At 44.1% G+C, this 20,346-nt stretch overlaps 1 protein-coding gene across 2 annotated transcripts; it reads right to left on the bottom strand.

Moving 5' to 3' along the window:
* Nucleotides 1–5,131: 5,131 nt before the first annotated feature.
* LOC135558469 (angiomotin-like 2a) lies at nt 5,132–15,442 on the bottom strand. 2 transcript variants are annotated; one of them, XM_064992282.1, is made up of 10 exons: nt 15,168–15,442; nt 13,668–14,442; nt 13,069–13,183; nt 9,720–9,864; nt 9,395–9,484; nt 7,958–8,423; nt 7,690–7,791; nt 7,373–7,530; nt 6,878–7,009; nt 5,132–6,528 (listed from the first exon to the last, which is right to left on the bottom strand). In XM_064992282.1, the coding sequence occupies exons 2-10, from the start codon at nt 14,420–14,422 to the stop codon at nt 6,440–6,442; spliced, it is 2,052 nt and encodes a 683-aa protein (XP_064848354.1). In that variant the 5' UTR covers nt 14,423–14,442; nt 15,168–15,442; the 3' UTR covers nt 5,132–6,439. The 2 variants fall into 2 exon arrangements, with proteins under 2 accessions (XP_064848354.1, XP_064848353.1); XM_064992281.1 differs by having other exon boundaries at nt 13,668–14,486; nt 15,168–15,440.
* Between the last annotated feature and the right edge of the window lie 4,904 nt (nt 15,443–20,346).

Genomic DNA, 20,346 nt, shown 5'->3' on the forward strand with positions numbered 1-20,346 from the left:
ATTTAACCTACTCTACTCAAACACTCAGCTCAAACAGAGAGGAATGTAATTTATGTTAGCTAGCTGGCTAGGGCTATCCAACACTGGAACTCTCCAAGTCAAGGTAAATGTTCAGTTTTATTAATTTATTGCTACCAGTGGCCCGCCGGTATAACTGCTAAACTGCTTGCTGTACACTGTACTGCGTGATTGTAGTGGGTTTACTAACACGTTAGTTCTAGTAGCTATGTTGACTATGACATTACTTTAGATAATATGCTAGGTAATATGCTGATAACGACGTAGGCTGTGGGTAGTGGTTAGCGGTTATGGTATGAAGGTTTGTCTTGTAAAGTTTTTCCTCCGTTATTATTTGGAATTCTCAAGTATTTTGTTTTTGAGTTGACTCATATAAACATATCACGTTTACAATAACACAAAAAATATTGTATTCCATATATGAGAAACCCAGATAAGATGCCTGGGATATACTGATCGAAGACAGGAGACTGTGTCATGTAAACATCTTATCCTGTTTACTGTTGTTTTTGTGGTCAGGCTCAGTTTAACATATCATGGATATTGTGTGATGTTTCCATCTGATTGTCAAACAAATCAACTCAAAAAGTAGGTTACCTGTGCAGCTTCGTCCACCATAATAAGTCCAAAATACTTTAGCCTACTATAATTCATTTACTATAATTTACTATTGGCCACTTTCAACCTTAATTTGGACATGTTTCTGCTTATTATTTCCAACATTTGGTAGGCCATATTATAATTTCTGGCATTAGTTCGGCCATTTGTTTGTCAACTACATTTAGATACATTCAGCTTCTCTTCTGTCATAACTTGTTGCCCCAGAAGACAAACAAAAGTAGTGCTCATCAGTCTTACATCGATAGAATTAATGTATTAGTAATCTAGTTAACACCGGTAAAGTTGTCTGTTTCCTTTAGGAACCAGGGAGAAAACACAATAACTCCAAAACAGTGGAAAGATTGGTCCTGTGCAAAATTTGTGAGAGGTTATAGGCCGACAGTCAGTGTCCATATTTCACTTACTATTACATTTAACCCATATAGTTAAATGAGGAATATTCTGTTTATTCTTGGATACAGGAGCGGGATATCAAAAGTGCATGTAAACAGCTTATCCCGAATAAGACCTTATGAGCTACTATCCGGAATACTGTGCTCCAATATGCTGTAACAGAAATAAGTCCATGCTCATTAAAATATGTATAATCCTCACTAATCTTAAACAGCACCAACTGCCACCGGTGTTGATATACTGACATATGTTGACATACTGATATGTCTTGATATACTGATATGTGTAGTCTTGATACTATACAATCTGAACATTTAACGTCCTTGCTCACTAGAGTTAGTCAAAACTATAGCAAGGTCTGTCTGACACTGAAAATGACACACACACACAAAGACACACAGGGCACATTGAGTCACATGAGTGAATCTGTCATTCTGCCGTACCCCAGCACATTATCTGTCATTGTCCTCTACTCAGAAACCTCATTGTGGTGTACAGACTAGCTATGACAGCTGGGTCATGTACAGTAGGACACACCCGTAGCAATATATTTGGTAAAAATCTGAGTTGTTATTCGACACATTCAGGTAGTATCTTCCCGTTTCACTCAATTTCAAAATGTTTTCTCCATTCTGAACACAACCCAAGTAAAACCAATACAGGCCAATGCGGAGCGCTCTTCCCTTTCAAACCAGGGGTTGGAAGTTGGAACCGGTTTTATGGAACAGAACCTAAAACAACTACATTTTTCGAGGAACAGAATCAGAACTGGGAACAAAAGGGATATATCTTGTTCTGGAACAGAACCATTATTTTTTAAATATAATAAATACAGATAATGTATGTCGAGTCAAGCCTCCTCCGCCCTCTCTCCACCCCACCTGCAAAATTTCCGTCGCATCTCGCGCCCAACACTTATGTCTAATGCATGTAAACAACTAGGCCTATAGGTTGCCCGCTCTATAGCAAGCTGCTCTATTTGCACTGAATGGTAAAGTAATTTAATGTCGAGCTTTCAGACGTTTAAAAAGGAACAAATAGGAACGATATAAACGATATTCCATATTTTTTTTGTTCAAAACGGTTCAGAATTTTATTTTGCTTGTTGGATCAGAACAAACAAAAAATATTGGTTCTGTTCTGAACAAAAAATTTGGAAAATGATTTGTTACAAACCCCATTTCAAACAGTGAATAATGCACTGTAACCCTCTATCAAATGACAGAAGGCTCATATCCTTATTTTATTTTACCTTTATTTAACTAGGCAAGTCAGTTAAGAACAAATTCTTATTTAGCATGACGACCTACCCCCCGGGTAAACTCTCCCCTAATCTGGACGATGCTGGGCCAATTGTGCGCCGACCTATGGGACTATGTAAACAGACCCGACTCATAACTGTACTGCACATAATGTATTGGCACACACAGGGGTGGTAAAGCACTCAACGTTACTACACGTGTAGTCTATTTTGTTGTGCGTGGAATGTTGAACATAATAAACAACTGTCTATCCACCGGATGTGTACCAAACTAAAAGTGGCAGTAATAAAGCATCTCTTGAAAAAGCCAAACCTTGACCCTGAAAATATCAAAAACTATCGGCCTATATTGAGTCTTCCATTCCTCTCAAAAAAAATGAAAAGCTGTTGCGCAGCAACTCACTGCCTTCCTGAAGACAAACAATGTATACGAAATGCTTCAGTCTGGTTTTAAACCCCATCATAACACTGAGACTGCACTTGTGAAAGTGGTAAATTACCTTTTAATGGCGTCAGACCGAGGCTCCGCATCTGTCCTCGTGCTCCTAGACCTTAGTGCTGCTTTTGATACCATCGATAACCACATTCTTTTGGAGAGATTGGAAACCCAAATTGGTCTACACGGACAAGTTCTGGCCTGGTTTAATTCTTATCTGTCGGAAAGATATCAGTTTGTCTCAGTGAATGGTTTGTCCTCTGACAAATCAACTGTAAATGTCGGTGTTCCTCAAGGTTCCGTTTTAGGACCACTATTGTTTTCACTATATATTTTACCTCTTGGGGATGTCATTCAAAAACATAATGTTAACTTTCACTGCTATGCGGATGACACACAGCTGTACATTTCAATGAAACATGGTGAAGCCCCAAAATTGCCCTCGCTAGAAGCCTGTGTTTCAGACATAAGTGAATGGCTGCAAACGTTCTACGTTTAAACTCGGACAAAACAGAGATGCTTGTTCTAGGTCCCAAGAAACAAAGAGATCTTCTGTTGAATCTGACAATTAATCTTGATGGTTGTACAGTCGTCTCAAATAAAACTGTGAAGGACCTCTGCGTTACTCTGGACCATGATCTCTCTTCTGACGAACATATCAAGACTGTTTCAAGGACAGCTTTTTTCCATCTACGTAACATTGCAAAAATCAGAAACTTTCTGTCCAAAAATGAAAAATTAATCCATGCTTTGCTACTTCTAGGTTAGACTACTGCAATGCTCTACTTTCCGGCTACCCAGATAAAGCACTAAATAAACTTTAATTAATGCTAAATATGGCTGCTAGAATCCTGACTAGAACCAAAAAATCTGATCATATTACTCCAGTGCGAGCCTCCCTACACTGGCTTCCTGTTAAGGCAAGGGCTGATTTCAAGGTTTTGCTGCTAACCTACAAAGCATTACATGGCTTGCTCCTACCTATCTTTCCGATTTGGTCCTGTCATACATACCTACACGTACGCTACAGTCACAAGACGCAGGCCTCCTAATTGTCCCTAGAATTTCTAAACAAACAGCTGGAGGCAGGGCTTTCTCTTATAGAGCTCCATTTTTATGGAATGGTCTGCCTATCCATGTGAGAGACCTTTAAGTCTTTACTGAAGACTCATCTCTTCAGTAGGTCCTATGATTGAGTGGAGTCTGGCCCAGGAGTGTGAAAGTGAACGGAAAGGCTCTGGAGCAACGAACCGCCCTTGCTGTCTCTGCCTGGCCGGTTCCCCTCTCCACTGGGATTCTCTGCCTCCAACCCTATTACAGGGGCTGAGTCACTGGCTTACTAGTGCTCTTTCATGCCTTTCCTAGGAGGGGTGCGTCACTTGAGTGGGTTGAGTCACTGACGTGATATTCCTGTCTGGGTTGGCGCCCCCCCCTGGGTTGTACAGTGGCGGAGATCTTTGTGGGCTATACTCGGCCTCGTCTCAGGATGGTAAGTTGGTGGTTGAAGTTATCCCTCTAGTGGTGTGGGGGCTGTGCTTTGGCAAAGTGGGTGGGGTTATATCCTTCCTGTTTGGCCCTGTCTGGGGGTATCATCGGATGGGGCCAGTGTCTCCTGACCCCTCCTGTCTCAGCCTCCAGTATTTATGCTGCAGTAGTTTGTGTCGTGGGGCTAGGGTCAGTTTGTTATATCTGGAGTACTTCTCCAGTGTCCTGTGTGAATTTAAGTATGCTCTCTAATTCTCTCTCTTGGGAGGACCTGAGCCCTAGGACCATGCCTCAGAACTACCTGGCATGACTCCTTGCTGTCTCCAGTTCTCCTGGCCATGCTACTGCACCAGTTTCAACTGTTCTGCCTGCGGCTATGGAACCCTGACCTGTTCACCGGACATGCTACCTGTCTTCAACTCTCTAGAGACAGCAGGAGCGGTAGAGATACTCCTAATGATCGGCTATGAAAAGCCAACTGACATTTACTTTTGAGGTGCTGACTTGCTGCACCCTCGACAACTACTGTGATTATTATTATTTGACCATACAGGTCATTTATGAACATTTGAACATCTTGGCCATGTTCTGTTATAATCTGCACCTGGCACAGCCAGAAGAGGACTGGCCACCCCTCATAGCCTGGTTCCTCTCTAGGTTTTTCCTAGGTTTTGGCCTTTCTAGAGAGTTTTTCCTAGTTTTCCTTCATTAACTAACAAGAGCCCTCATTATTTCTCTCTTTCTTGGTTTCTCTCACTCTCTGGAAAGAATGAATGTGTCAAGAGAAGATGAGAGGTAAAGTGAGGGAAATAAAAAGTGTAAAGAAAATAAAACCGCCAACAGAACAAATTTTCAAATTCATACTCAAATAAATCGTTGTTTTTTTTCAGGAATAAAACATGTCAAAGTCAAACAGGAACTATATATTATAATATTTTATTGCTTCATGAAATGTTTGAATTCAAATTCACAACCTTCATATTGTTAGGAGTTAACAGAAATGTCTTTGCTTGAGGTCAACGCTTTATCTGTTGGACAGCTGGACATAACCATGATTGTCTGCACATAAATTACAAAACACAAAAAAAATAATCTTTGGCATTCTGTTCATAGCACAACATATCTAAAATAATTAGAGAAACGTCTGTATAAAATATATTAACCTGTTAGTTCAGAAAAAGGCTCACAGTAAACGAAAACCAAATGGTGTAGTTTGCAGCTTAATCAATGTGGTGAATCTGACCAGCGGATTCACCACATCAGAAAATACACATGAAGAATAATACAAAAAAAACTAATCGATGAAAAGCAATAAAACAAACTCTTCACCCTCCCCAGGCTGAGAATGGTCTTGCCAGGCTTCATGTTTAGAAGTCGGAATAGAAAAACCAGACTATATATATTGCATACTGTATCACAACTATTTATAAATCTGTAGACTAGTGGAGGCTGCTGAGGGGAGGACGGCTCATACTAATGTCTGGAACGGAGCAAACGGAATGGCAAACACATGGAAACCATGCATTTATGTATTTTTTTCCATTCCACTCCAGTCATTACCATGACACAGTCCCCAATTAAGGTGCCACCAACCTCCTGTGGTAGAGACAGCTACTGGGGCTTAGGGAATATGGCAAAGGAAAATATGAACATTAAGATTTTGGCATTTCTATTCAATTATAGAGATGGGAGAGTTGTTCTCCTAACTCTGAAGAATTCCATGGCACAGGAATGTGGCCAGATTGTGGGCACATTTTTGCGCAGGGTGGGAATGCCAGTCAAAAGTCCAAAGATAAATTCTACAGACAAGGTTATTTGGAAAAGCGTGAAGCTTTCAGTTCATATTTGGGAATAAGTTCCTGAACTCGTTGTACACAGAAAATATAAATACTTTGGCATACACTGACAGTACAGTGGGATGTTTCCCGTTACAAAACTGAAATACTGTCACAAGTACCTCGAAAGTTTCACAATCTCATATACCAAGACAGCTAGCCTGCAGCCATCTGGCTAAGAGAGAAAGAGATCGAGGAAGAGCACCGCTCCCCTCTAAATGTGAAAGCCCACGTCCTTATTCCACACATAGGCCTCTCATTCTTCAACATTCTTGTCTTCTGTCCATTTTTCAGAGAAACTCTAACCATTGGCTTAGTCAGTTGCTCTGCACAGCTTCCGAGAGTTCACTACCCTCGAGTGAATCTCTTGTCAAGGATCAAATGTATTCCTCAAATGAAGATTTCCACTGCCTCCAAGTCATCCAGGCCTCTTAATGTGTTCAAGGAGGAGGCACGATGATGTTGCGCAGCAGCGATGTCTTTAAAATAGAAGAGGGAAAACGTGTTAGAGGAGTGGAAACAGTGGAAAAATAAGCCACAGTTACAGCTCATTATCTGAAACCAAAGAAACATGCTGACGTTTCCAAATTGGGATGATCCAGTCGGGTAAACACATGTAGTCAATCCTCGGGTCTAAGTGCGACAACATAGCACATTCCGGCAGCCCACAAATGACCTCTAACCTACAGAGCCATCGCCGATTGGCTTTTTCTATGGGAGTATGGTTGGTAAATCAATGACTGCCAGGGCACAGCATGTGATGCAGTTACAGAGAAAGGTTTGGGTGACTGTGTGTTTGTTTGAGTGATAGAGAGATAGACTACTCACCAATGCTGAGGTTAGAACCAGTGGCTGGCTTCTTGGCCTTAGCTCCATCCTCTGATCCACAGCTCTGGCTGGGGTGAGCTGGGGAGGAGCACCGGAGAAGAGAGAGAGTCTGGTCGTCTGACAAACTCTTACCTACAACACAGTACATGAAAGAGATCAGCCACTGGCACGCATTTCATTGATAAACAGGTGCTGTCATTCTAACCTCAATCCACTTCAATGCTCATTACTATTATATTTTACAATAACTCCTTACTTAATATTTGATTATGTTGCATGTATGTAGAGAACAACAGTGGCCCCCGAACAGAGCCCTGAGGGACCCCTTGAGTAATATCAATCAAATGTATTCATAAAGCCTTTTTTACATCAGCAGATGTCACAAAGTGCTGTACAGAAACCCAGCCTAAAACCCCAAACAGCAAGCAATGCAGAAGCACAAGTAATAGATAAAAAAGGTGTTGTGGTTTTTTCGTCTCTGACCCTCATCCTTACTTTTGTTTATGCTGGTGCACTTGGCCGTGCTGACAGGAGTGTACGTGGCGGCAGGCAAACAAGACCCATCCTTCTTGATCTGTTCCTGGTGCAAATGCTGGTGGAGGATATTGAGGACAGCATCCTTCTCCAGAATTTGGGTGTGGAGAGCACAGATCCTATTGACAGGAGAAATATTGAGTGAGATCTCTAATCGTCGCCATCTGATGCAACAAAGTACATTAAACTTATTATACAAAGTATCATAACATCAATAATACTATAAATTCTGAATAATATAGATAAAAATTAATTTTTAAAAAGTGTCATCTTTATACCGGTTTTCCATCTCCTGGTTTCTGTAGTCAGATACAGGCAGGACCTCATTGAAGCTGTTGTTGGAAGAGTGGCAGGGGGAATGGTTGATGATGGTTGTGTCTCTGGAACAGAGGAAATACATTCCTTTAGGAAATGGATGCAGGTAAAAATGTAAAGTAAAAAAAACGTATTTAGCCTACATGTTTTGAAAATGTTTTCTCCTGTATGTGCACACAGAACACAACCCTTGAGGGATCGATCCCTTAACGTTTCACCTCTGACCCTCACCTCTGAGCAGCGGCGCTGGCGGCCACGTCCATGGCGAACTGCCTCATGATGCTCTCCTCCAAGTATTTCTGCTCCCAGCGCACCACGTCTGCCTCCAGGGCTAAGATACACTCCTCTCTCTCCCTCAGACGCTCGTGCAGGTGGCCCACCGTCACGCCCGGCGGGTGAGACTGCCTCTGCTGCGCCCTCAGGCTCTTCAGCTCCAGGCCCGTCCTCAACCTCATCTCCAGGCCCTCGCGCTTCTCACAGGTGGTCTGCAGCTGAGCCAGGGCGCTCTGCAGCCGCTCCACCTTCTCCACGTAGGCCCGCTTGAGGCGCAGCTCCTCCTCCAGCTGCCGTCCCCTGCACCGCTGGGCCTCCAGGGCCTCCTCCAGCTGCTCAGCCCTCAGGCACTGCTCCTCGGCGGAGTTGCGGAGCCGCTGGAGTTCTCTCTCTGCACGCTCACGCTCAAACTGCTGCTCCTCGTCTGATGGGAGGAAAGAATGAGAAGAGGGGAGAAGAGAAGGAGAAGAAAGAGGAGAAGAGAAGGTTATATATGGTATAGCCAAAAAGCTACAAACTGTACAACATTCACACATAGGATACATTTAGAAGATACATCAATGAAAAGCTAGTGTTGTGTACTGGGCTGAACACGAGACCTGAAAACCAGTCTTATTCTAAGGCCACATGGAGCTATTTCTAAGGTGAAAATGAGAGCTTGGACTGTCTTAAGCCAGCACACCACCATCGCTTTAACCCTGCTAATACGTCCCAGCATTCACCCATCATGGCAGATGGTCTTCATTTGCCCAAGCACTCGTGGAATGTCAAGGGGGAAGGAAGAGGAAGTGATGCGGGCAGCCCCTATCCCTTTGACCCACTTAACAAGAAACATTCCTCAAACCAAGGCTGTACACCTCCAACCCCATCTAGCCTTGGGTAAGGCCCACTGCTTAAAATGACAACGTAAATCAACAACCCTAGGAACCTGATGTTAGGTCAACTGTATTTTGTCATTAATAGTTCCTTTTCCGATAATACATTATAATAATTTGGTGGGTGCTTATATTTGTCCTTTTTTTTGCATATCCAAACTCCCAAGACACCCTCAGAGAGGGGAGTCAAGGTTAGGGTCAGCCATTATCAGCAGCGATGATAACCCTAATTGCTCTAAGTGCCTTGTTCAAAGGTACATGGACAAATTCACTCACCTGCTCTGGGATTCAAACTAGCGACCTTTCAGTTACTTGCCCAATGCTCTAACCACTAGGCTACACGTGTTTACTGTTGAGGCGTTCTCACCAGATAAGCGGAGGTTATACAACTAAAATTCCTGCATAGAGGATGTAACTTGGCTACAAGGTGCCGTGCTATGCTATGCTCCAATCCTGGGACATGGCTGAAGGTCTAAGACTTGGACTGGTGTGAGAGAGATGGAATGGATGACACACTTACTTTGCTCGAGCAGTTTGGTCATGATGTGCTGGTTGTGGTCGGCAGCTTCCACTTCTTTGGCGGCGTGTGTTCTCGCATTCTCCAGGCTTTCTGTAACGCAAATATTTAAAGTTTAGGAAAACTGGAAGCATTTCTAAACTGCTATACACTTACACTAAAACAGATTTGCGAAAATATTTCCATGCCACCAGTCCCACTATAATATAAACCATTATAATCCCCCAAAATGGTTTTGGACCAGTTTTGGGGCATGAGCGAAATACAAACAAGCCTGGCCAGTCAATGTCTAACAAACCAGAGAGCTTGTGTTATTTGTAGTCCTTACCCCGGAGGTCTCTGTTGAATTCCTGCAGCCTCCTGATCTCGTCCACCAGTTTTCTCCTCAAGGTCTGCTCCAGGCTCTCCCTCTTACAGCTGCCCTGCAGCAGAGTCTCATGGGCCTTGGATACCCTCTGGACCTCCTGCTCCAACTGAATGGACAGATAGAAGGAAGAGGGGAAAGGAGGACATTTTTGGTCAGCCATCTTGTTTGTTGGTTTAATATCTTTATATGCGTTGGAGATGCAGGGGGTGGGGGTGTTGGTTCAGGCTTAGAAATAAGTTTAATTCAGAAGTTAACGTACACCTTTGCCATATAATCCTAGTAAAAATTCCCTGTCTTACGTCAGTTAGGATCACCACTTTATTTTAAGAATGTGAAATGTTTGAATAATAGTAGAGAGAAGGATTTATTTCAGCTTTAATTTTTTTTGTTTTTCAACACATTCCCAGTGGGTCAGATGTTTACACACACTCAATTAGTATTTAGTAGCATTGTCTTTAAATTGTTTAACTTGGGTCAAACGTTTCAGGTAGCCTCCCACAAGCTCCCACAATAAGTTGGGTGAATTTTGGCCAATTCCTCCTGACTGAGCTGGTGTAACTGAGTCAGGTTTGTAGGCCTCTTTGCTCACACGCACTTTTTCAGTTCTGCCCACAAATTCTCTATAGGATTGAGGTCAGGGCTTTGTGATGGCCACTCCCAACACTTTGACTTTGTCATTAAGCCATTTTGCCACAACTTTGGAAGTATGCTTGGGGTCATTGTCCATTTGGAAGACCCATTTGCGACCAAGCTTTAACTTCCTGACTGATGTCTTGAGATGTTGCTTCAATATATCCACATAATTTTCCTTTCTCATAATGGCATCTGTTTTGTGAAGTGCACCAGTCCTTCCTGCAGCAAAGCACCCCTACACCATGATGCTGCCACCCCCGTGCTTCACGGTTGGGATGGTGTTCTTCGGCTTGCAAGCCTCCCCCTTTTTCCTCGAAACCTTTCAATGGTCATTATGGCAAAACAGTTCCATTTTTGTTTCATCAGACCAGAGGACATTACTCCAAAAAGTAGAAGCTTTGTTCCTATGTGCAGTTGAAAACCGTAGTCTGGCTTTTTTATGGCGGTTTTGGAGCAGTGGCTTCTTCCTTGCCGAGCGGCCTTTCAGGTTATGTCGATATAGGACTCGTTTTACTGTGTATATAGATACTTTTGTACCCGTTTCCTCCAGCATCTTCACAAGGTCATTTGCTGTTGTTCTGGGATTGATTTGCACTTTTCGCATCAAAGTACGTTCATCTCTAGGAGACAGAACGTGTCTCCTTCCTGAGCGGTATGACGGCTGCATGGTCCCATGGTGTTTATACTTGCATACCATTGTTTGATGAACGTGGCACCTTCAGGCGTTTGGAAATTGCTCCCAAGGATGAACCAGACTTATGGAGGTCTACAATTGTTTTTCTTGGGTCTTGATTTCTTTTGATTTTCATGATGTCAAGGAAAGATGCACTGAGTTTGAAGGTAGGCCTTGAAATACATCCACAGGTACACCTCCAATTGACTAAAAATGATGTCAATGAGCCTATAAGAAGCTTCTAAAGACATGACATCATTTTCTGAAATTGTCCAAGCTGCTTAAAAGGCACAGTCAACTTAGTGTATGTAAACTTCTGACCCACTGGAATTGTGATACAGTGAATTATAAGTGAAATAATCTGTCTGTAAACAATTGTTGGAAAAATTACTTGGGTCATGCACAAAGTAGATGTCCTAACCGACTTGCCAAAACTATAGTTTGTTAACAATAAATTTGTGGAGTGGTTGAAAAATTAGTTTTAATGACTCCAACCTAAGTGTATGTAAACTTCCAACTTCAACTGTATATACATATGGGCATATATACATAAATATCCCTGGGAGCACATTCTGTACATATGAGCACAGTCTACATACAATCAGTCTACAGTACAAGCACTATACGAGTATAATCCAGAGGAATTTGAGCAAACACCACTCCCTGTGTGTGTGTGGCTGATTTATATCTGCATTCCTGGGAGCTAACAATCACGCTTGCCTTCCAGGTGTGGCTAGTTCACTCACACAGAGAGAGAGATGGAGTCTGGGCAGGTTGCCAGTGTGGGAAACGTGTGCATGCCTGTGCCTGTGGAAACTGAAACAGGCAAAGAAGTGGAAAAGCAGAGACGCCCACCATTACAGCAGCCACTCGGGCATGTCTACTCAGGCCTGTGGCCCGACAGTCCGGGGAAACTTTCCAACCCTGCTAATTATCATTCTTTAAGGCTGAGGGAGCACAAGGGGTGGGGTGATGTAACTCCAAAAGGAGACCAGCAGCAGTGTATGCATTCACCATAGAGATAGAAAGATGGATATAACCCGTTTTAGCATGGGCATTGCCATCAAGGGCTTCCACCATTTTAAAGATGAGTCCTCAATCTAGCTCTATGTACCAAGATAGTCTTATCAGTCAGTGTTGTTGCCACCATCTTGATTCATAATAGTAGACAATAACATACTGACATGGGGTTGTCAAGAGGAGTAAACAGTTTTGTCAGGAACATTTTATGAGCTGGTCAATAAAAAGGGTCGAAAAGAGACGCGAAAAGTGACGAAAACAAATGGGGTTTAAAGAGGATGACAGTAAAAGAGGATTAAAAAAAGGATGATTGATGAAAAGTGAAAATGCAGTGGGATCAAAGTACAATAGAGTCCTTTCAGTTGACACACACAGACCTGCCACCTGCCACGGCTAGCAGAATGTCTCTGTCTCGGCACTCTGAGCATGTCAGCTGTGCCAGGGGTCACAAACCCATCGACTGCTGTCTGACATTCCCTGGATAGGACCGAAAATCTATGGCCTCTGGAACTAAAGGGCACACAAGCACATACGCACGACCCCCATCTGCAGAACAATGCAGGGAGTGTGGATACAGTAACAGCCTCTGGGCTCTATGGGGTCTCTATGTACAGCCAATGGTAGCAGCTGTTGTGATGATCTCCCATATACAGATAGGGGAGTGTGTCTGGGGTCGCTGCACAGTGCTACATGGCTTGTGTTTCCTCCATTCCCTTCATTAAGTGGCACATGTTGTGGACTTCAGGACTTTGTTCTTCAGTATGGGCATGCCAACTTGAGAAGTTAAGTGTTTTGCGTAACTCAAAGTTCATCATGCATTGATGAACGAGGAAATCGCAAAAAAAGTGTGATATGCACCTGTCCTGTATCTCGTGAATAGGTCCTCCAAAATTAACATCAGTCCTTCACGCATACAACGGCACAAACCATTCCAATGTCACGTCGCCATCTTCGAGATGGACAAAAAAGGAGAACTGTTCTTACCTTGTGGATGCGGCAGGCCTTCTCTCGGTGGCCCTCCAGCTCCTGTCTCAGCCCCTCGTTCTCCAGCACCAGCAGGTCCATCTGCCTTGGCTCAAATCTGCCTGGGCCCGCATACCTGTGAGGAGGGACGTGTGTTGTTGAGTTCACTAGATATCCAAAGATTTACAACTACAACAGTCTTTCGATGAGCGTGACTAACATAGCCCCTTAGCTCATAGAACCGTGGTTACGTGAGCAACCTACATTTGTTAAGCATCCTAGGTATTACAAGCACCCTATATTAGAATGAACACATCAACTCCACCCTAGGTTGGTTGGCTTCCAAAGTGTTCTCAGAAAGGCAATTGGAATTCCAACCTGCGCATGTAATGACTCATAACGCAGGCTAGGAGGTTTGGAATGCAAGGCACCGATGACATATAGCCAATGACACACGGCTTGAAGTCCATTATGCGTACGGCTTTGCCCACAGAAATTAACCCACTATGAAATGTGTGATGGCTGTTGATTCAGGGCAATGACAATCAAACGGTGGGTACACTTTTGCATGATCTTTCTATATGTCCAACACACACACACTTGCTGAAATGCCTTAGTACCTGTGCTGCTGGATCTGGAGTGACTGGGGCATGTCCCTGTACACACACTGGGGCTCTTGAGCGTGGTTGGGCATATAACCCTGGGACATAATGGTAACCGATGAGTATTCTGGGTGTGGGGTGTGTTGGTCCTGGAGGCCTTGTGGGGGGGCGTAGTAACCCAGCTCTGGGTAGCTCTGTGAGGAGCTCTTCGCCGCCTCCGACTTCGCCATGGCACAATTTCTCTCCAGAGACAGCTGCAGGAGACGCTCGCTGAGTGACCGCACGTGCCCTCGCTTTAACTCAATCAGCTCCTCCGCTGCACGGTAGTCCGCATCACGCAGGAGGGTCCCCTCGCAGAGCTGCTTGTGGGGGGCCGGGGCGGGTGCCCAATGCTGAGCCAGGTATTGGGAGTGGGCCTTGGCCTGCTCGTAGGTGGGCAGCTCCTCTCCGTGGAGCTGGTAGAGCTGGTAGCTGCTCTCCGAGTGCTGGTAGTCTCCATGGTGCTCCTGGCCCTGGGGCTCCTGACGGGCGGACAGCTGGAGGAATGAGGAGTCCTCCTGGGTGAGGCTCTCCAGGGAAGAGCGGGGGCTTCCACTGGGGCCCTCCTCTGCTCCGCTCCCAGGTCCTCCGCCATGGGCCCCTCCACTGCCTCCGCGCAGTGCCTGCTGCTGGATGGCCAGGAGGGTGCGGGCATCTGTGGGGTTGCCATAGCGTAGTTGTTCCTGGATGAGGCGGTGCAGGACCGTGCCAGACGGCTCTTCTGTAGACGCCATGTTGGTTCCGTTGTTCGAAGCTGGTGATCAGGGGTAGACAAGGTGTTTATGGATGACCATGAAACTGAAATATGAAAAACAATGAGAATCAATAAGAATACAGGTAATAAGAACTGGCAAATAGGCCTACACCTAAAACTGGATAGTTGATCATATACAACATTAACAGGCCAGTCAATAATTTGCATGATAACACAAATGGTGTGCGGTCATTCAAAACATTACTGTAGAATAATGTAGACTGCAAAAAACTACTAATATTTTTTTTTTAAGCCCATACATTCCTCAAGGCCTACAGGTAGTCAAGTAAAAATACACAATATAATCACTACTTTTGAGAGATGTCATTACATGCATTGCCTTGTGTCAATTAATACCGTATGCGCTTCACTATTTCAATTTTAAAAACAAATACTACTACATTAGTTAAATCCATAACATTATGGATAAAATGTTTGTTGTTCGTGAAAAGTTTCATAGAAGTAACTTTGCGACGAAGGGAAAACTTGCATTTGAAATTCCATTCTAAAAGAGGAGCCAAGCACATCGCTCTAGAAACATAGAAATAGTTTTAGGAATAGGAACCAACAAGTACTCATGGTGTAGCGTACACAGAAGTAATATAACTTCTGTGAACTTGTGTTTACGCACAATGGCTGAGTATTAGGCTACAATTCAAGGCTTAAATGTTACAAAGTAGCCGAAAGCGCACATTTCCCATACACACACACGTAACAATTCTTACCAGTTCACACTCGCATTCCAGCGAAAAGTTTTTAATAACTTAAAAATAAATTAAGCCAAAGTAATCCACAAGGTTTCGTTTAAATCGTTCTCGTCCTTCCACAAGGAGTTGTGGTCTACTCTTTTCGGAACTTGCTCAACACTGACATGGTTGTCGAGCACAGAGAGATAATAAGTAACTGAGCAGAGACTGAAGTCGGAATGCCTGGAATGTAGAGCGCGCAAGGTCCCTCGGGGATCAAAAGCGTAAACCACACGGTTCCAATGGGGGAGGTGGAGGACGAACTGAATAACTGCAGTTCTACTCACAACCATGAGGATGGCGTGTTATGGAGTTGGAACATCAATGCTTATGCATTTGTTCCTGATCATAAACAAAACTCAGCGATCCATTATAGAGAAATAAGCAGGCAGGAGTTACATAGGCCTAAACAAGTCATAAAGATGAAAACATGCTGACAATGTCTAAGACTTAAGTAAATATTCCTAGTTTCCAAACATCTCTCATTGTCTGTCTGATATTATACTGTTGCAGATATTTAGTGTGTAGTAATATACATCTATAGATTTGTTTTGACACATTTCATTCAAGGGCAACTGTGCATGTAACCAACTGTGCATGTAACCAACTGTGCATGTAACCAACTGTGCATGTAACCAACTGTGCATGTAACCAACTGAGCATGTAACCATTCAGTCCATATGGCGCTATAGGTTTCAGCTAATGAAAAAGTCTATAGATTCAGGGCTCTACACAACTAATCTATATGTATCTAGTGACGAGTGTAGCCACTGACTTGTGTGTGAGATGAGCATCTCAGCAGGAAGGGAAGGGAAGGGAAAGTGGATAGCCAGTTGCACAACTGAATGCATTCAACTGAAATATGTCCTCAGCATTAAACCCCACCCCTCTGAATCAGGGGGGGGTTGCCTGCGAGTCATCGGCACCTGGGGAGCAGTTAGGAGACAGAGTGCGGTGAGGAGAGGTGTATATACTGTAGGCAGCTGTCCATTGCAATCTGTGGCTTCAGTCTTCCCCGTGACCAGGACATAAAAAGGATTTGTGCCTAATGCAATACATGATGCAGAGTGGTAGAGAATTCCAAACAGTAGCACCTGCTGGACAATGGGGTCAAATCTCAAAAACACTATATATACAAAGGTATGTGGACACCCCTTCAAATGAGTGGATTTGGCTATTTCAGCCACACCTGTTGCTGACAGGTGTATAAAATTGAACACACAGCCATGCAATCTTCATAGACAAACATTGGTAGTAGAATAGACTTACTGAAGAGCTCAGTGACGTTCAACGTGGCACCGTCATAGGATGCCACCTTTCCAAAAAGTTAGTTCGTCAAATTTCTGCCCTGCTTGAGCTGCCCCGGTCAACTGTAAGTGCTTTAATTGTGAAGTGGAAAAGTCTAGGAGCAACAACGGTTCAACAGCGAAGTGGTAGGCCACACAAGCTGACCTAACGGGACCGCCGAGTGCTCAAGCACATAGCGCATAAAAATAATCTGTCCTTGGTTGCAAAACTCACTACCAAGTTCCAAACTGCCTCTGGAAGCAATTTCAGCACAAGAACTGTTCTTCGGGAACTTCATGAATTGTTTTTCCAAGGCTGAGCAGCCGCACACAAGCCTAAGATCCCCATGTGCAATGCCATGTGTCATCTGGAGTGGTGTAAAAGCTTGCCGCCATTGGACTCTGGAGGTGTAGCAATGCATTCTCTGGAGTGAGGAATCACGCTTCACCAACTGGCAGTCTGGCGGGCTAATCTAGGTTTTGCAGATGCCAGGAGAAAGCTACCTTCCCCAATCAGCTCAGGGATTTGAACATGCAACCTTCCAGTTACTAGTCCAATGCTCTAACCACTAGGCTACGCTGCCACCCCAATGGACTCAATGTCTATGTAAATGGATCCTATTTGTTACTTATGGACCAAAAGGCTGTGAAGATGGAATCTGCCTTTCAGACTGGCCCCCAAATTAGCGTGGATGTTGAGTATATAGCCCGAAACTAACTGTGACAAATGCATACTGACCCTTCTCCTTTACTGACCTTTCAGCAACCATAAACACTGGCCAGAAACTTCAAAGGACTACTGAAAAATCAAAACTCGTAGTTAGCCAATTGTTTTGCCAACCTCTCTGCCGGTATGTGGAAAATGGCTTCAGGCACTTGTTCTGAGAAAGTTTAGTCTTTTATTTTTACTTCTCGTGGTTAAGGTGAGGCTGGGAGAGGGAGGAAGCTGAACCAACAACTCAAGTCTCCAGTCCATATTTTGAAGGAAATGTTGATTGTCGGATGAAGCTTCTGATGTTAGAATCAGGGTCTTTGGAAGCAAGGGTATTCTTGGCAACACATCAAAACCTCCCAGGCAAACCTAATAAACATTGGCATTTTCAAAATTGGGGAAGGTGAAAACAACAGTCCTACATAATACATTCCACTACGTAGTGCCTTGCTGAACGCAGCCCACAGCTCATTACTCTCTGTTTAAATTACATCCAACATCCTGATCATGCATTTCCTCTGGTGTGTGTCCCCTGGGATTCACTGTCCCGCCTTTATTAAAGCACACATTCCACGTTTTGAGTGGTGGTGGATATTCTTAAACATACTTTTTTTTATTAACATAGCCAAGTTGTCTGGATGGCGATTTGTAATATGTTTATTAAATTGGCAAGTCAGTTAAGAACAAATTCTTATTTACAATGACGGCCTAGGAACAGTGGATTAACTGACTTGTTCAGGGGCAGAACAACAAATGTTTACCTATTCAGCTCAGGGATTTAATCTAGCGACCTTTCGGTTACTGGACCAACGCTCTAACAACTAGGCTACCTGTCGCCTGACGTATGTAATAGGGCCGGGCGCAAGGTCAACAAGGTGTTAAAGGCATGTTTGAGTTTCCCCTTGAATGTGGACACCCTCATTAAAAGCATTGTTTGTTTTTAACACCTCCCCACTACTTCCTCTTGCCCCGACCCTCACCTCTCTTTGTCTCCGCCTGTTAACAACAATCCTCTGGCTATTTGCCCCCATTGTGGCAGACTTCCTGTGAACTTCCAAAGGAATGTCAAGTGGCGTGTCCCTTTGAAATAATGGACATTGAAAGGAGCCATTCCTGGTTCTAGTGGAATCCAAAATCGCTGGTCTTAAAATGTCCTGCTGTCTGTGCACTCGGGCGGTCTTCAGTTAACCAAAGTTAAAGCCCCATGGGTTGTGGGTACAAAAGTAATTGTGGAAGGAAGGAGCTTTCCTGGAGCTGTGTGATAGACAAAGCAGGCTAGCATTACTACTCCGAATGACTTATTCTAAGAGAGGGTAGGAGGAGAGGCCATCTCACTGAGGAATGGGTTTCTGTCCTGAGGCTCGGAGGGAACAATAGGATAACATGGGATTGAAACTGGACATGATAGAACCGTGTAGAGGAGAGTAGAATTCTAAAGGGGTGAGATAAAATGGGATAGGATAGTGGGGTATTGAATAGTGTGGCACAGAATGGAATACCGCTTAACACGATAAGGTGGGATGGAGAGGAATGCAATTGGATAGGGTTGTATTTGGATGGGATTAATTCCTTCTATAGATAGGGATCACATAGAATGTGTTGGGGTGGTATTTTGCTCTGTTACTTCAATGACATTGCATATTCCCATGTATTCATATTTCAAGATAGACCGACTGACTTTTTATGTACTTTTGAATCATTCTGGGAACAGGTCTCAGATCAAGACAAGTGCGGTCTAGCGTTGTTTATTTGGTTAAAATTCCTCTTAAAATTCCTATTAAATTCTGACAGAACCCTTATGAGGAAACACAGAATTATTGCTGCAATTACTACAGCACTTTATTGAGCAATCCCCGCTTGCTCCATCCACTCCAGTTGAAGGGAATTTCCAGTAAAGTTTATAACTGACACATACAGTATCAGACAATGACTCATGGAGGCAGAATCCTTCAAGTCTGTGACTAGACCACACTGCTGTTACAGGTGTGTGTAAAAACAACACAAGTATTGGCTGGTCAACGTGTTGGAAACAACTTGAAGCTCAATTATGCAATTTTCGAACCCGTTGAAAGAATTCAACAACCTGATGAAAGAATGTAACTAGTGTGTGTGTGAGTGTGTGTTTGTGTACTGTTGTGTGTTTGATGTAGTGTATCTGAACAGCACTCCCAGTCTCTCCTGGCTTTCTGGGTCAAACTGGACTTGACATTTTTTTCCTGTGCCTTGATATCTGAGACACACTGTCACACCCTGGCCTTAGTATTTCTGTGTTTTCTTTATGTTGGTTAGGCCAGGGTGTGACATGGGTGATTTGTGTCTTGTTTTGTCTAGGGGTTTTGTAGTCTATGGGGTTGTGTTCAGTTGAGTGTTCTAGGTAAGTTTATGGATGCCTGGAGTGGTTCTCAATCAGAGGCAGGTGTTTATCGTTGTCTCTGATTGGGAACCATATTTAGGCAGCCATATTCTTTAGGTATTTTGTGGGTGATTGTTGCTGTCTCCGTGTTTTGCACCAGTTAGGTTTTTTCCACGTCTTTTGTATTTGTATAGTGTTTACGTTTTCGGCTTTATTAAAGATGCTTAACAATAACCACGCTGCATATTGGTCCGATCCATGTTTCACCTCTTCAGAGGAAGAGGAGGAAGAAAACCGTTACAGAATCACCCACCACAACAGGACCAAGCGGCGTGGTGACAGGCAGCGGCAGCAGGAGCAGCGCAAGGAGGAATGGACATGGGATGATGTGTTGGACGGCAAGGGTTGCTACACATGGGAGGAGATTCTGGCGTGAAGGGATCGCCTCCCATGGGAACAGGTGGAGGCAGCTAGGAGAGCAGAGGCAGCCGGAGAGAGGAGCCGGCAATACGAGGGAACACGGCTGGCAAGGAAGCCCGAGAGTCAGCCCCAAAAATGTATTGCGGGGAGGCACACAGGGAGTATGGCGAAGCCAGGTAGGAGACCTGCGCCAACTTCCTGTGCTTACCGGAGGGCTAGAGAGACCGGGCAGGCACCGTGTTATGCTGTGGAGTGCACGGTGTCCCAAGTGCGGGTGCATAGCCCGGTGCGGTACATACCAGCTCCTCGTATCGGCCGGGCTAGAGTGGGCATCGAGCCAGGTGCCATGAAGCCAGCTCTACGCATCTGGTCTACAGTGCGTCTCCT

The sequence above is a fragment of the Oncorhynchus masou genome, chromosome 17 (assembly GCF_036934945.1).
Source record: "Oncorhynchus masou masou isolate Uvic2021 chromosome 17, UVic_Omas_1.1, whole genome shotgun sequence".
NCBI classification, from domain to species: Eukaryota; Metazoa; Chordata; class Actinopteri; order Salmoniformes; family Salmonidae; genus Oncorhynchus; species Oncorhynchus masou.

What these genes read in the sequence shown, in the direction of transcription:
- LOC135558469 (XM_064992282.1), bottom strand. Translation starts at nt 14,422, where the DNA reads ATGGCGTCTACAGAAGAGCCGTCTGGCACGGTCCTGCACCGCCTCATC. An exon ending in AACCAGGAGATGGAAAACCG is followed by an intron (nt 7,531 to 7,689) that starts GTATAAAGATGA and finishes TCCTGTCAATAG; the next exon opens with GATCTGTGCTCTCCACACCC. An exon ending in GTGCACCAGCATAAACAAAA is followed by an intron (nt 7,010 to 7,372) that starts GTAAGGATGAGG and finishes ACTGTGTTGTAG; the next exon opens with GTAAGAGTTTGTCAGACGAC.